The sequence below is a fragment of the Varroa destructor genome, unplaced genomic scaffold, assembly GCF_002443255.2.
Source record: "Varroa destructor unplaced genomic scaffold, Vdes_3.0 BEIS01000002.1, whole genome shotgun sequence".
NCBI lineage: Eukaryota > Metazoa > Arthropoda > Arachnida > Mesostigmata > Varroidae > Varroa > Varroa destructor.
In genome coordinates this window covers 36079309-36093383 of record NW_019211455.1, presented here as the reverse complement: position 1 = coordinate 36093383, position 14075 = coordinate 36079309, and the positions used below count along the sequence as shown (strand labels likewise).

Here is a 14075-nt window from a genome sequence, read left to right as displayed (position 1 = left end):
TGTCTGTGGCTAGTAAACGGAAGATCTACGGAATCTGGGTGGAACATTGCAGGAACATTGCATGAAAGAGAAAAGAAATTTGTGACGCTGTTTTCGTACATGTGAAGCCTTCAGGAAGCTACTTGCGGAATACAATAGGCCCAGAACGGAGCTCAGTGATGTTTTCAGTAATTTGGGTAGTAATAATAATCATTAGTCAATAATAATAATAATTAGGGCTCTCACTAGCGTGCATATCAAGCACATTCTACTGGTAAACACAATATAAGTATTATACATATCTTTCCTTTAAAATAAAATTCTTTAATTAAACCTCCATTACTCAATAGGCACAACTGTTCATTGCATGGCATCGGTATTAGGACGCTTCAACCTTTGAAAAAAGCAACTGCTTCGAATTTTGGGTAATAGAAAAATTAAATTACTGTATTTGTCCCGCAATGTTCAACGCTACCGTAGCAAATGGAAGGCTTTAATCAGAGGTATTAGTGACGAGATATTTATGCATGGCCAAGGGTTCGCCCTTGTTTGCGATGGAACAAGCGTTGTTTACCACCCATGAGGTAATTCCTGAAGCATTAGCTTTCGCCAGTACATATACCCTAAAAATAAATCCGAGCAAACCGAACTTCTTTAAAAAAAAAAGCCCGTCTACCGTGGCATGGCATACTGGTGACTATAAGCAATTTACTGAATTGACAACGACACGTGGCAGCTTTCCTATTTTGCAAATATGTTTGGGTGCTAATTATAACTACGTTCACGATGTCCTACTAGTACTACTTCATATAGCTTGGCAATCAGTCGGCCTATTATAAAATACATGCTCATTTACAGTGCCTCTATAAAAATGATTTTCTCAAGTATGTATGATCCAAAAGGACTTGCAAATTAATTTACAATTGGCAATCGTGCATCCAGTGCTTTTGTCACAATCATGGCTAGTGCTCAAACACGGCAGACCAGCTTTATCTTCTCGCACGATGTTAACTGGCGAGGCGCTAAATTTACAGCTAGCACAGTCAGCTGACGAGGCAAGGGAAGCGGTGTACGTTGACACTTCCTCACGTCTCCGTGCTTTAAGAGCGTCAGTGCCCGGCTCGACTCAGATTAAAACGGACGAGATTATCGTTTCGTTACATTATAACCTTTTTACTTTTTTTTTCAAAAAGCAGATATTGGCCTTCGTATGTCTATGCTTATTACCATTTAGCCTTGTTACAATACTATAGATGCTACCTAGTACGTATTCCAATTGAATATACAAAGAACGGTACGAAATGTTTGGAGTTCGAGTAAGTGCTGGTCTCGTACGATGGTTCCAAACCATCAATCTACATATCGCTATTTTTAGCCTGGTAAGTATCGGTTTCTCTAAGCAAATGCGTTCATGCAACCATTTTACCAAACTGTTTAGGAAAATTGATTTGTAGGTGATTAAGATCACTTATTTTGGATTACTAGTTTTTATTCTGGCTGCACAAGAAGTCACTTTGACATCTACCGTAATAATTAGATAAATCAAATTAGGCAACAAATGCTTCGAGTCTTACGTTTGGTACCACAATAAGTATTGCTGTCGATAGTCAACTCACAATAGTGCGTCTGGTTTGGAACTTGAGCCTCTTGAAGATTTTTTTAAATCTAATAGGCAAACACGCTACCATTGCAACCTGAGCTTCTTGAAGATTTTTTAAATCCAATAGGCAAACACGCTACTATTGCACCATCAGTGGGATATATAAGACAATCAGTCGTCTTGGTAAACGTTCCACCCTCAAATATTTTTGGCTGCCCGCGACTCGTACTCAAGCAGTCAGTACGGCAGGCAAGTATGTTACCGTTTCACCAATTAGAAAACGGAATAACTTTGAGCTTACGACTGAGATCTTAGTGTTTTTTAATTGGAATTTAATTCGCGCGTATTGGCTAGCATGGTGGTGCTTAATACGCACACATGCTAACACTTTTTTTAATCACATCCATTAAATAATAAAAAGAGATATAGCAATTCTGTCATCTGAGTGTCATTTACGTTAAAAAAATGGGGTGATGCTAACCAATGGTTACTCGGGTTATAGAACGTCTCTTCTCTATACTTGTTTGTACAGATAAACCGTTGATTGTTTCTGTCGCTTACTCTCCAATATTATTTCTTTTGATTTTTGGCAGACAAATCAAAAGTATGAGGTAATACTGTAAGGGACAATGCGACTATTAAAGAACACGTTGAAATTAGTCTGTGAAGTGCGTAGAAGGAATCCCAAGTGAAAAAGATTATTTCTTTTGTCTTCAATAATTAGTGACTTCATAAAAATAAAGGTAGAATAACCGACCGTCTCTGCTAAGCTAAAAGAATGTAGATATTCAAGAGAAAATATTTGCTTAATTTAGTTAATACTGGACTTATACGAAAAGTAATGGATTGGTCCGTCTATTAGTTTTATTGCTTTACTAAATGTTTAGATAGACGAATCACAATAATAGTAAAATTTTATATACTTATATGGACGGAGATTTGTTGTGGGTATTTCGTATTAGTGGAAGTTTTCTTTTAATCATATCACAGTTAACAAGATTCCAAATTTTGGAAAAAGCGAGGGCTCGCATGAATAAAAGGTTTTTCAGCTTTTTACCGTTACAAAAACTATGAACCACTCAAGTGCTGATGAATTAAAAAGATCTTATTATTTATTGCGCTTCCATCATTTACACAAGCAAAGTCCCGTAAATTGAACAACAACCTCATCCCGTAATATAAAAATACCTTAAGACTCATAAATTCAGAAAATAATCATTTGATTTTCTCCACTGCATGTTCCTATTGTTTTTATAATTGGTGTTCTTGTTAATATTATCAATCATTAAGTCACAATTTGCTACAACAGCAATTGCTTAAGAACATCTAAACAGATCATACTTGGTAATTACTACAACCAGGCTGGAAAGCGTTAGGTGTTTAACACTACGAATCATAATCATTAATTGTTTTCATAAGTAAAGTAGATGTATTTTCCTGTTCGTATATATAGAGTTATGATTGGTAAAAATCGACTAATGTGCCGACTTTTTTGAGATTAACCCAAATAACTAAAAGCAGGTGTACCGAATAGCGTTAACGGACAAACAGAAGCTATCTTTTTATAGGAGATAATTTATTTCACCACAATAATGCTCACTAAGACTTTATTATTCGGAATCACCCATTCGAACCGTATTAGCTCTCTTCTAGTGCGACCGTATTGGTCAAGACTCATACGCTTAAAGGAACTTCCTCAAAGAAAATCAGTTATCCAGTATTGGCATGTACTTAACAGTATGTCACGCTTTGTATAACAAAGGATTGGTTGACGGTTTAGTAAAGCAGCACCATCAATACGTGCTTTATTTGTTTAGTGGTGTACCTTATATCGGCTTTAGCTTTGTTTGAAAAATATATATATTTCAAACGTTTTATATATAAAACGTAAATGTGTATGACTTAGTCGGTCCGCAACAGGGACGCGAGCGACGTTCAAGGCAGCCAGTCACCAGGATGATCATAAAGCGTGCGCCTTTGTGGCACAGCAAGCAGTGCGTGCAGCGGCTGTCATGGCACGCATTTGAAGTATTAAAGGTAAAGATATTCGGAATGATTGTAGGCGAAAGAAAACCCAATTAAACTAAGATTACAAAGTATTTTTTTTATTTTGAAATAAACACTGCACATTGATACGTCGGCAATTGAATTTGCTCCAACAACCCCACGAAATAATAGAGCATACACCTTTATCTTGAAATCCATGTCACCCATATACAGTAATGTTAAGGCAGTTTTCAAATGCATGTTTGTAATTTCCAAAGCTGCCTATGGACAGGCACTCTGAATATATTAACAAACAACTGGCGGTTAAATATAGGAACGGCTCGTCACCGGTTAATGGCGGACGTAACCTTTCAAGAATTTCGCTTGAACAAGGAGACCATCGAAAAAAAAGTCCTACGACAGATACGAATCGACTGTAACCGAACGCGTGCTGAACAACCTTCTTCGCACTACATATAGCTTACTCAACGTCGCTCATTCCGGAGGGTGCATCCCCGCCGTTTGTGTCAAGTTGTCTCCATCAAGACCCTCTCCACTCCAATGATACCACGAAGCCGATGAAGTCAACACAATAAAGAGGCAAATGAGCTTTTTCTTTCCCTCTGTGTCTATTACCCCGCACCCCTTCCTCTCCCTTACTGGCTTATGATAGTATTCTTTTCGCCTCTTTTTATTCCAACACCAACCTGTATTCTATCCAATTTTTACTTCTTTACTAATCATCTAAAAACTGCTTTCTAATATTCGTACAAGATATTTCACTGTGTATCCCGCCGATCCTATTCATGTGGTCTGCCTTTTTTTTATTCAAACCCATTAACCCAAATGTCAACAGGACTCAACGGAGTCATCCGAACAGACGATCTCCCCAACTGCAATGAACAAGCTACATTCGTTGCGCAGTTCATACTGTTGATATTATAACTATCGACGACAGGCAATTAATATGGTCGACACTGGTGCCGCGTGACTAAACACTTTTCTAAAATAGCTTCATAAGCACCAATGTGTAATACAATGCAGAAATAAACTCTACTTCGCTTATGCAAACATACGTGACTCGAGCATGATCCACCAATTCGCAAAATGGGACAAACCGAAGAATAATTCCAAACACCTATCATACAAAGTCTGATTGCATACAAGTTAATATCATAGGGCAGATATCTCTGATGACTTACGTTATAATTTTTAGCGTGATCAATACCTACACGTTTCGGAGCCGAAATACCAAGATGTAAAAAAAAACTTGTGATAGGTGTCAAGGCATGCACAAGAACATTTTTTACACGATACTGTTCGCGCTAAAAGCTTTTCTTATAACTAAGATAAATTTATTATGTAGGCAAACCCTACTTTAAATAAGGCTTCTTTACTTAATAACATATATAAATATTATTTGAACTCTGCGGGTAGGTGGCAAGCGGATCTATAACCTTTTCGGCATGCGATCTTTTGTTTGTACATAGTTTAAGAAGACCCTCTCCCTTAACTAAATCATTATGTATGTATATTTGCCTTCACACGTCTTCAAGAAAAGGCTTTTGGATTTACGCAAGCGCTCAATGCCAACCCTACAGCGCAAGCTTATAGACAGTGGATTTACCTTGTTTATATAATTCCAAACTATTTTTTACAAGTGGCACGTCAAAGTTATATATCATTAGATTAACAATAGGTTCAATTATAAGAGTGAACTGGAACGTCTGAAGCCTTTTCCAGCCCTGCCCTTAAGCGGGTCAAAAATATATTGCTGCTTAGTATTGTTACGTAGGTAGTCTTCCCAATATAACTGTTTTTTTATTTAGTTCTGCTTCAGTAGGTCTGTATCTCTACTAAGGTAGTAAGTTATTTCTTTGTCGCATATCTTTGAATATATATTTGTAAAAATGTACAACTGCTTAACTACTCTCAACAAGCTTTTGAGTTTTTATTTCCGAGCTTTCCGAACAGAAGTTTTTTGTTTATTTTTTTATCTTTCATTTTTTTAATTTATTTATTTAAAGTCATTTTAAGAATAAATATACCTCTGAAACAACAAAAACTATTTTATGTAAGAGTTCATTCACAGAAAAAAAATTAATATTGTACTTGTGTGTCTAATTTATATTTTAGGGTTGTATCTTCGGGCTGACAGGCGCAACGTTACTCGACCTTTCTAAAATCTATCTTACGTCACCCAGAGCCATGGCATACACCATCACGACCCGTGGAATTGGATCAATTATTTTCTGTATTTTTGGTAAGCAGGGTTTTTTTTGGAGATACAGGCTTTGGTGGCTAACATGATCAGTCTACGTTACACGACATCCTGGGTCAAAAGGCCGGCATGGTAAAACGTATCTGTAGAACATTTTAGGAGTTACAACTAGTTAGCTAAAGTTTTAATAGACTTTACTAGCAAAAAGTTTTAAATTGATTTTTAGCGGATCCCTCACTTTTCATCTAATAAGCCTCTTCTTTTCCTTAAGCTCATCTTTTCTTGTTCCTTGTTTCAGCTGGCGTCATACTTCGATACGTAAACATCCAGGTTGTGATGATAATGTCTTTACTGGTAGCTAGTTTATGCGTCGCGCTTAACCCGCTTCTCGGCCAATTGACATTTTGTCACATAGCAATGTTCTTTCTTGGGGGTACTTTTGGCCTTATAGAAGTCGGTTCCAATGGCTGGATCATAGGAATTTGGCAAGAAAAAAGCGCAACTGTATTTCAGTTTTTCAACTTCTGTTTTGGACTGGGCGGTGTTGTGGCACCACTTGTAGCCGAGCCTTTCCTCAGTAAGGTACATTCAAGGTGGGTGAGTTTTTGGCCATTTAGGAGAAGGTTCTTAGGTTCGATCACTAAAAAAATTTGTAATGATAAAAAAAACTTGTTAAATAAGAAAGAGACTGGTGGGAAAATAAGCCGACATTTTAGTAAAGTCCGAGTTCCAAACAAAGAGCTCTCTAGAAATACTTCCGTATAAGATTTTTCCGCGCCTGACGGAGAGGCTATTTTTTGAAAGCAACGAAAAAAAACTTTCGCTAAGAAGCTTTTGTTTTTTCTAACTGTGGCCTAATGTGGAGATGACAACTTAGCAAATTCTGTATATAATATAGCAACGTATGTAAGCTAGAGCTAATCGATTTGCTTCTAGATGTTAATGGCAAGATATTATTCGAACGAGGCATGGTTCATATGACAGCGCATTGTATTTAATACCCAAGATTAAATATGATTTATTTAAACATTAAGTTTAGACAGATAGAAATCCAGTAACAATCACATGACAGTCTTATGAAATATAACTAATATATAACAACAAGAGGACACCCTCGGCACCAATTTGCTGCACAAAATGCTTAATGGATTTCAATAACTCTGAGCAAATATGTTTTAGTGCAACGGATATATGGTAAAAAGAAGTTCCGAATATATCTGTACTGATAGTCCAGGGAACTTACTGCGTAGTTCTTGCACTCAGCCGATTGAGCTAACAGCGTCCTATGGTTATCTTTATGGGGATATTTAGAAGGTTGCCAGCGATGGATCAGATGTAGTTTAGCTTGTGACGGGCGCGCAGGTTGGTGTCTACACCATACAGCAGATTTAGAGCATACATAACTGTGAAATAATAAAAATGTCATGCTTATTAAAAAGGCTTAATCTACGGTCGGACATTGATAGCTAAAAGACGGTTCGAATGGCATTACCCTGAATCTCTCATACCCTGTTAAAAAAAATGTCCTACCATATACCACAATGTAGTAATTACTCGTTCAAGAAGGGATCTATAAAGGAACAGAGGCATGCGTTGAGGGAAATTTTTGCCCTGAAGCAAGCATAGTATTTGCAGCGTACTTCCAGGAAATAACTAGCCTAATCTACTATTTGTCCAAACGTTAAATTAATATGACAAATAAAATAAAACGTAAACAATCGTAATTAGAAGGCTGTCCTGTTAGGATTAATGAAGTTGCTTAATAAGTTGATGGAGCATTCCAAAGTTCTAAGATACGTTTTGCTTTCGAAATGTTTACGGAGAAGCGAAGCGTGTGTTAGGGGACGATTTGCGAATTTATTTTATACGAATGGGGTCATCAACAAAGCAAACAATATGGAATCTGTTATTTGGACAATGGATAAATATCAATGGGCCTCGGATTGAATCACATATTTAGTAGAGCATTTTTGTGTTTTTCTTGACAAAGAGAATATCAATAAATGTTTTTTTAATGTATCCTGTTGATCTCCTTTATTATTTCAGGCACACCGTCATCGAGACCATCGTCAATGGATCTATAGGTAATTCTCTGAAAATTCTGCCCAGTACTGCAGACACAACCGTGTACATTCCATACTTGTTACTCGGAAGCCTAATATTTGTCAATACTGCATTCATGATAATCTCATATGCATTTAGTAGAAGCAACATTTCGCCTGGAAACTCGACCAGTTCTGATTCAACGTGCTCACGTAGATCGGAGCTCATTATTGTAGCGGCATTTAGCGCGTACGTCTTTTTCATTGTTTCGCTTGAACAAACCTACGTTTCCATGCTGGCTGTATACGTGGTTGAAAATGAGCGCTTGGATTTCAGCAAGTCCAACAGTGCCTACGTTTCTGCTGTTTTCTGGCTTTTTTTTACTTTGAGTAGGGTAGTTTCGACATTTGCGTCTCTTTGCATGCGTCCGAGCAGTATGTTGATTGTTTGCCATTCTATCTGCCTGTTGGGAGCAACAGCGCTTATAATCGCGGGAAAATGGTCACCAATTATTGTGTGGATCTCCACTGGACTAATGGGCGCTGGGGTGTCGCCAATGTTTGCTACTTCTCTTAGTCACGTAATGCAGTATATTCTGTTGTCTCACACGTATATGTCACTAGTCATGCTTTGTGTTTCTGCTGGTGGTATGATGTCCCCAATCTTGGTTGGACCCTACATCGAAGAAGAACCCTTTGTCTTCTTGTACGTTAATTTAACACAGGCAATAATCGCCACATTTCTTATGATTTTCCTTGTAGTCTTCACGCGAGGAATACAGATTCGGCCAGCGATGAAAAAAAAATAGCGTATAAGTGAAATACTCCTAATCAATAGAGCCCGTAGATTTTTTCGATGGAATGATATCCAACAATGACACAAGAAGTCGTGAACAGTCGCCTCACACTTGTAACGCTTGCATTTTACGACATATTGTACATTTAGTTGGTAGGTATTTAAAAAGCAATATAGCTATAATTGTATCGAAGGAAGTTATCTGACCTTACCCTATAGTGTGTATACAAAACAAGAAGACATGAGAAAACCAATTTATGACATATTTATCTACTTCAAAAATTTAAAAAGAAGAATTCAAGGTCCTCTAGAAATACTCACGTTTCTCTTACATTTCATTTCCGTAAATGTAAATTAAAAGACCTATTCTTTTATTCTATACTGAAGTATGGGATCGAGTCGAAAAGGATAATCGAACGAACTGTAATAGAATAAAAATTCAAAGGGAGATGCAGAAGAAAATGAATACGTCGTGCCTTTAGCAGACATTTTGTAAAATCGTTCAAAGCTATTAACGTGGTGTGCTGATGATATATATATATATACTGGAAAACAACGCCCGTAATCTGAATTTAGAATCCAAAGTGTAATCAGTGGGCTGTCTATTGGATAATACAAAACTTATTAAATTATTGTGTTGCGTCATTTCCTGTATAAGCCTCGTGCAATTGATCTAAAACAAACTGATGTAGGCATAAGTGAGAACAATAAATAAAGGTTTTTTTTCAAAAAGGTAGGTCCTATTATGTTAAGGTTAATATCAAGCTTAAAAGGCGTAAGCAAAAATTGTGACTAATTACATATGAAAAAATGATGTTAAAAACGCGTTCAGCAATAGATGGTTGCGTGATCCAAGCTCGAAAAAACATTATATTTTATTTAATAGAAATGTGAGTCTAACTTGCGAACTCGGTGAAAATAAGCAAGCAAACAAGTTTCCAACAAAGATAAAAGTTCATTCACACTTGGACTCGTAAAAATTTTTTCAAGTGCACCAATTTTTAAAATACGAATTTTTTTACTCCTGAGTCCGTGTTTTTTATTGCAGTGCAAACTATTTATCGTAACGTAAACACCCAGCTTGTAATGAGAATATACGCTCTGAAAGCCAGACTGTGTATGTAGCATCGGCCTCACTTCTCGGCCATCTTATGTTTTACCACATAGCGAGGTTTATCCTAGGAGCTTGTATTGACCCTTTAGACGCCGATTTGAGCGGGTGGATAATCGGTACGTAGTGTAAAAATCACAAAGCCGTAATTTAGTTTCACAACTTTAACTTTGGACTTTGTGGAGTTTTGGCGCCGTTTATGGTTTAGCCCTTCCTCAGTTTAATACATTGAACTTCAGTCAGAAATCTCTTTCTATACTTACTTAGCTAGCGATAACCTAAATTTTTCACCCAAAAGTCGTCGCGTCCACTAAATTGCTTATATGCCTAACTGCGTCTAACAAAAAAAAGCGACGATTATTTCTGTTACGACAGTGTATGAGTAAAGGCAGTTTGTTCTATTTAATAGAACACGTGGCGTTTCACACAAATTGTGGCGTCAATAATTTATCATACATTCGTCGTCACTCTCTTTGACATTACTGCATTTTTCAACCAATTCATCTATTACTTTTCGTCGGAAATCTATAGGTCTGGTATTAAAAGATTCATTCAACCACTCTGTTTAGATTGAGACGTATCATTTCGCATTCAATTCGCCACTAGTATTTCCCGATATATCACTGAATTCCCAATCTATAGATCCATTCAGTCCCACTAAACATAAACCAGTTTTTTGGGACTGAAAATATGTGTAATTTTTGGCTTAGACGTATCTTTCGGTGTTACTCATTACTTTCGCTGCTTCATATCGACATGAAGACACCGTCTGTAAATACGCTTGGAATTGACATTGCACACGACACAAATATTCCGGGCTGCTTTGGCAGCTTTGGGCCCGGGCTAAGAAACAAGTAGAATAGGTACTAAAAGTGCTCTGTTTTTCGCCAAAAACATTCGTTTATGAAGTTTGAAGTCAGGTAAAAGTACCTTTTCTGCACCGTTTCAATTGGCTAGCGGAAGAAAGAGGATGTTTTTAAAAGGTATATAGCGGTGAATAAACAAACAAAAGAAAATAATTGAACAAAAATCATCATCCCTTACATACCAACCTAATTTTTACAACTTTTATGACAATACATTTCTGAGAGAAGTAAAGGGTATTTGGCAGCTGGAGCCATACTTCCTCAATTGAAACCAATAGTTCAGGATTTGCAGTATACAATGCATTTCAACAGATAGCATTAAGTAGAACGTTCGAATCTCTCGAATTCATGAAACAAGTTGCCTTTTATGTTGCTCGAAACGCTATAGAATAATAAAGATAACAATTAGAAAGTAATAAAAAGACCATTGAGGATTATGAGTCTGGAAATTGCACTGACGTTATACCAACCTCTCCATATTTATTCACCGTAAACATCTAATGTTATAAAGCACTACTAAGTAAGTTAAATAAAAACTGTGAGTAGGAGAAATTAAGCAAAAGCTGTCTAATTGGGTTAGATATTACTAAAAGAATGCAATTCTTAAAAATCTTTGAAAAGGAGACTGTATCGCAATAGCGATCAGAATTTAAATGGCTTTTAAACGCCTTCAACGGTTCAAAGAACTCGCAGTATTTAAGCTTACTCTTTAAACATATTTATTAGAAACCAGAGGTAATGGCCAGTAAGAATTTGAAAGCTTTCTCGGAGGTGAAGTGTCAGTCTGCCTCCATTTCGAGATCCTTCTTTACAGAAATATAGTGCACTATAGTTGTCATTATCACAATGAAGTCATGCAAGCTTCCATAGCCAAATCTCGGTCAAACGACTAACGTTAATTTGATGGGAATTAACTAGATGGTACGTGAATTTGAGTCTTTCATACCAAGTTCTCCGGTCTTAAGACGCAATATTGAAGAGCTGATTTTTTTTTCATTTAATATTAGCATCATAATAAGTACAAGAAACTAGTACTGACTCAGAATTCCAATAATCATCAGTTGACATATTCGATTGTCACATAAGCAAGTCCACTAAAGAGCTCTATTGAGGCCTGCCAGGTGCATTAGCGTACCGACCATCCACTGTTCGTAGAATTAATTCAATAATAAATCATTGAAAAGCACTAAACAAAAAAGTCCCGGTTAGAGTCCAGCTATAATCGAAGTTGAATTGTAATACCTCCTTATGTTCCCCACAAGTCTAATTGATTATCTAGAAGTTAATGCTTTCAAATTCGAACGGTATCTCGATAAAGTGGATCAATTGATTCCTATTCTTTGGAACATAAGTGATGGCTGCCTATTTTTAATGTTCTTTTTTTAACACTTCCATTGTTTATTTGCTTCTACAACATATTTGAAAATGTTTCGTGGCTTTTATAAACTGTCATTTCATTACGCAGTGAAAAAAATTCATGCCGAATTCTGGCTCCACAAATTATGGTTATTATTATTACAAAATGGTTCTAGGTGAAAAACAAATGACTTTCAACGTCTACTTTAGCTGACCTTTTGTTTATATTAGAGACATAGAGATGGCATATATGAAAATTACGGGGCTACGGGATCCAGTGCGCATATTTCACGACTTCCATATTATTGTGCTGAGAGACTTCAGTGTCGGAAGTTATGAAGCACTCTGTGCTAAGGGTTGGCCAAGAAAAGAGTAAATGAGGTTCGTTAGTGGACATACTTCGTCGAACGTGTGCAAAGAATTACCTAAATAGAGGCGAATAGGCCAGGTTATTAGCCTGGACATGATATGAGTATTAAGTGTAATAAATAAACGAGACACAACAAGAAGATTTTCACAAATGTTGGTTGATCATTCTAATTCAGTAGTCAACTTCGCTTATGACGTGCGGTGATGAAAAATTAAAATAAAAGGTACGTTTATTTGGAAAATTTTGGATGTTATACAATTAACTGTATTAGTTATTCCTTGATAGCCACTCCCTCTAGAATTCTCGTTCTGTGAAGAACCTAGAAGCACATAGTCCTGGAAGTTTGAAATACGAATTGAGGATGTATGCCTCATGGTAAAGATTAATCCTGAGTTGCTCTAATGACAGCGTTTTCATTATTGCGACCCTCAATTTTTCAAAATTTATTCTGAAAATAATGCTCATATAAAGGCAAGGTTTCTCTCTTCGCAATATCTACCGTGTCTTTTTCAAGCATCATTTTGTGTGAATGTCCTTTTGCATAGGTTTTTTTGCACAGGTCTCTACAAGAAATGTTTATCACTTTCGAGTGGTTGCGAGTATGCTCGAGTAATTTTGGGATAAGCCGTGATGAGATAAACATTAAAACGGCTTTTTTTTTCTCTCTTAGCTATCATATCAACCAACGGCGCTCCGAGACGCTTTTTTCTTTAAAAGTTGCTTTGTTACCACCAGCAGGGGCATCTGTATATAATAAATAATGCAGTAGTGAAACAGGCACCTCATAGTTCAACAGGACAGGGAACTCGGGCACCTGTCCTTAGAATTAGGGAACGTTACAGAATTTTACGTGTCCATATTAAAAACGGGGTAATTTTGATTTGCCTGAATAAATTTAAATAGTTGCTCAATATGTAATTGCATAGTATACTAGAATTTGATTTCATGACAAACCTGACACGTTCAGACCAAGAGTTACGTGTCACACGAGAAGAACTCAGCCGGGAAGGAACGTTCCGTGACAGACTGTGAGTACGAGTTTCTCGTAATAGCGTTTTTCGTGAACACTGCAACGCATTGAACGCTGACGTCTTGTTTCTGGCTTGGGTTCAGAACTAGTATAAAATATAGCTTCAAACTATATTTAATACGATAATAACGATATTAAATGCGTAGATTACTCCATAGGTACTACTTCACTGAGAAACGGATAACGGGTTGAAGATATAGACGCTTTCGTAGAATATGTGAGGCAATATGTCAATCTTTGGGAACCGCGCAGGACTGGAAATGCTGACATTGAATATCAAGTCAAATCGGTAAGTTCGAATAGCTTTAAACAGAAGTTTATCTAGAGCCCATTTTGTTCTTCCGTGTTCTTGCGTTACCATTCTAAACCCTTTTTTTTAAACGAAAAATTTGTTTCGATTCGGAACTTTTGCGATATATTCTACCTAGGAAAACTTTTTTAGGCTTCGAGTGTGCTTTTTAAGGTTTCGAGTGTGAGACAAAGCTTACACAACGTAAAAACGGCATAAGCGAACTTGGGAAACCAATCCCATATGTTAATATGTTGTATTTACAACAAAATGCCATTTGAATGCCACCAATGGCATATGCATCCGTGGTTTAAATTTTTCATATCGAAACGATCTGCTGAGATTGTCTACCGTTATTCATTCTGTCATAGAAATGAATAGCATTGATCTGTTTTGCGTAGGACTTGCAAAAACACTTTGCTCACACGT

General features: G+C 36.8%; 2 protein-coding genes across 20 annotated transcripts in view; one reads left to right on the top strand and one right to left on the bottom strand.

Moving 5' to 3' along the window:
* Positions 1 to 14075, bottom strand: part of Neurl4 (neuralized E3 ubiquitin protein ligase 4) — a 52934-nt gene that overhangs the window by 36124 nt on the left and 2735 nt on the right. For 7 of the 8 annotated variants that reach the window (XM_086981841.1, XM_086981846.1, XM_086981847.1 and 4 more), the window contains one exon: positions 7030 to 7189. The exons of the other annotated variant lie outside the window; for it this stretch is intronic. In XM_086981841.1, the coding sequence (XP_086837967.1) occupies positions 7030 to 7189 (160 nt within the window). The remainder of the gene's footprint in view (positions 1 to 7029; positions 7190 to 14075) is intronic. 8 annotated transcript variants of the gene reach the window in all.
* LOC111243641 (solute carrier family 60 member 1-like) lies at positions 1086 to 9257 on the top strand. Of its 12 annotated transcripts, none has more exons than XM_086981856.1 (7): positions 1091 to 1358; positions 1707 to 1828; positions 3486 to 3616; positions 3900 to 4165; positions 5702 to 5828; positions 6058 to 6379; positions 7833 to 9257. In XM_086981856.1, exons 5-7 carry the CDS (start codon positions 5774 to 5776, stop codon positions 8635 to 8637), a joined length of 1182 nt encoding a protein of 393 aa, XP_086837982.1. In that variant the 5' UTR covers positions 1091 to 1358; positions 1707 to 1828; positions 3486 to 3616; positions 3900 to 4165; positions 5702 to 5773; the 3' UTR covers positions 8638 to 9257. The 12 variants fall into 12 exon arrangements, with proteins under 12 accessions (XP_086837976.1, XP_086837980.1, XP_086837978.1 ...); XM_086981857.1 differs by having other exon boundaries at positions 1707 to 1832; XM_086981859.1 differs by having other exon boundaries at positions 1093 to 1358; positions 6085 to 6379.

Excerpts from the sequence above, each read along its gene's own strand:
- LOC111243641 (XM_086981850.1), top strand. The coding sequence starts at position 1,281 with ATGTTTGGAGTTCGAGTAAGTGCTGGTCTCGTACGATGGTTCCAAACC. Across the intron at positions 3,617-5,701 it reads ACGCATTTGAAGTATTAAAG|GGTTGTATCTTCGGGCTGAC; the intron begins GTAAAGATATTC and ends TTTATATTTTAG. Across the intron at positions 5,829-6,057 it reads AATTATTTTCTGTATTTTTG|CTCATCTTTTCTTGTTCCTT; the intron begins GTAAGCAGGGTT and ends CTTTTCCTTAAG.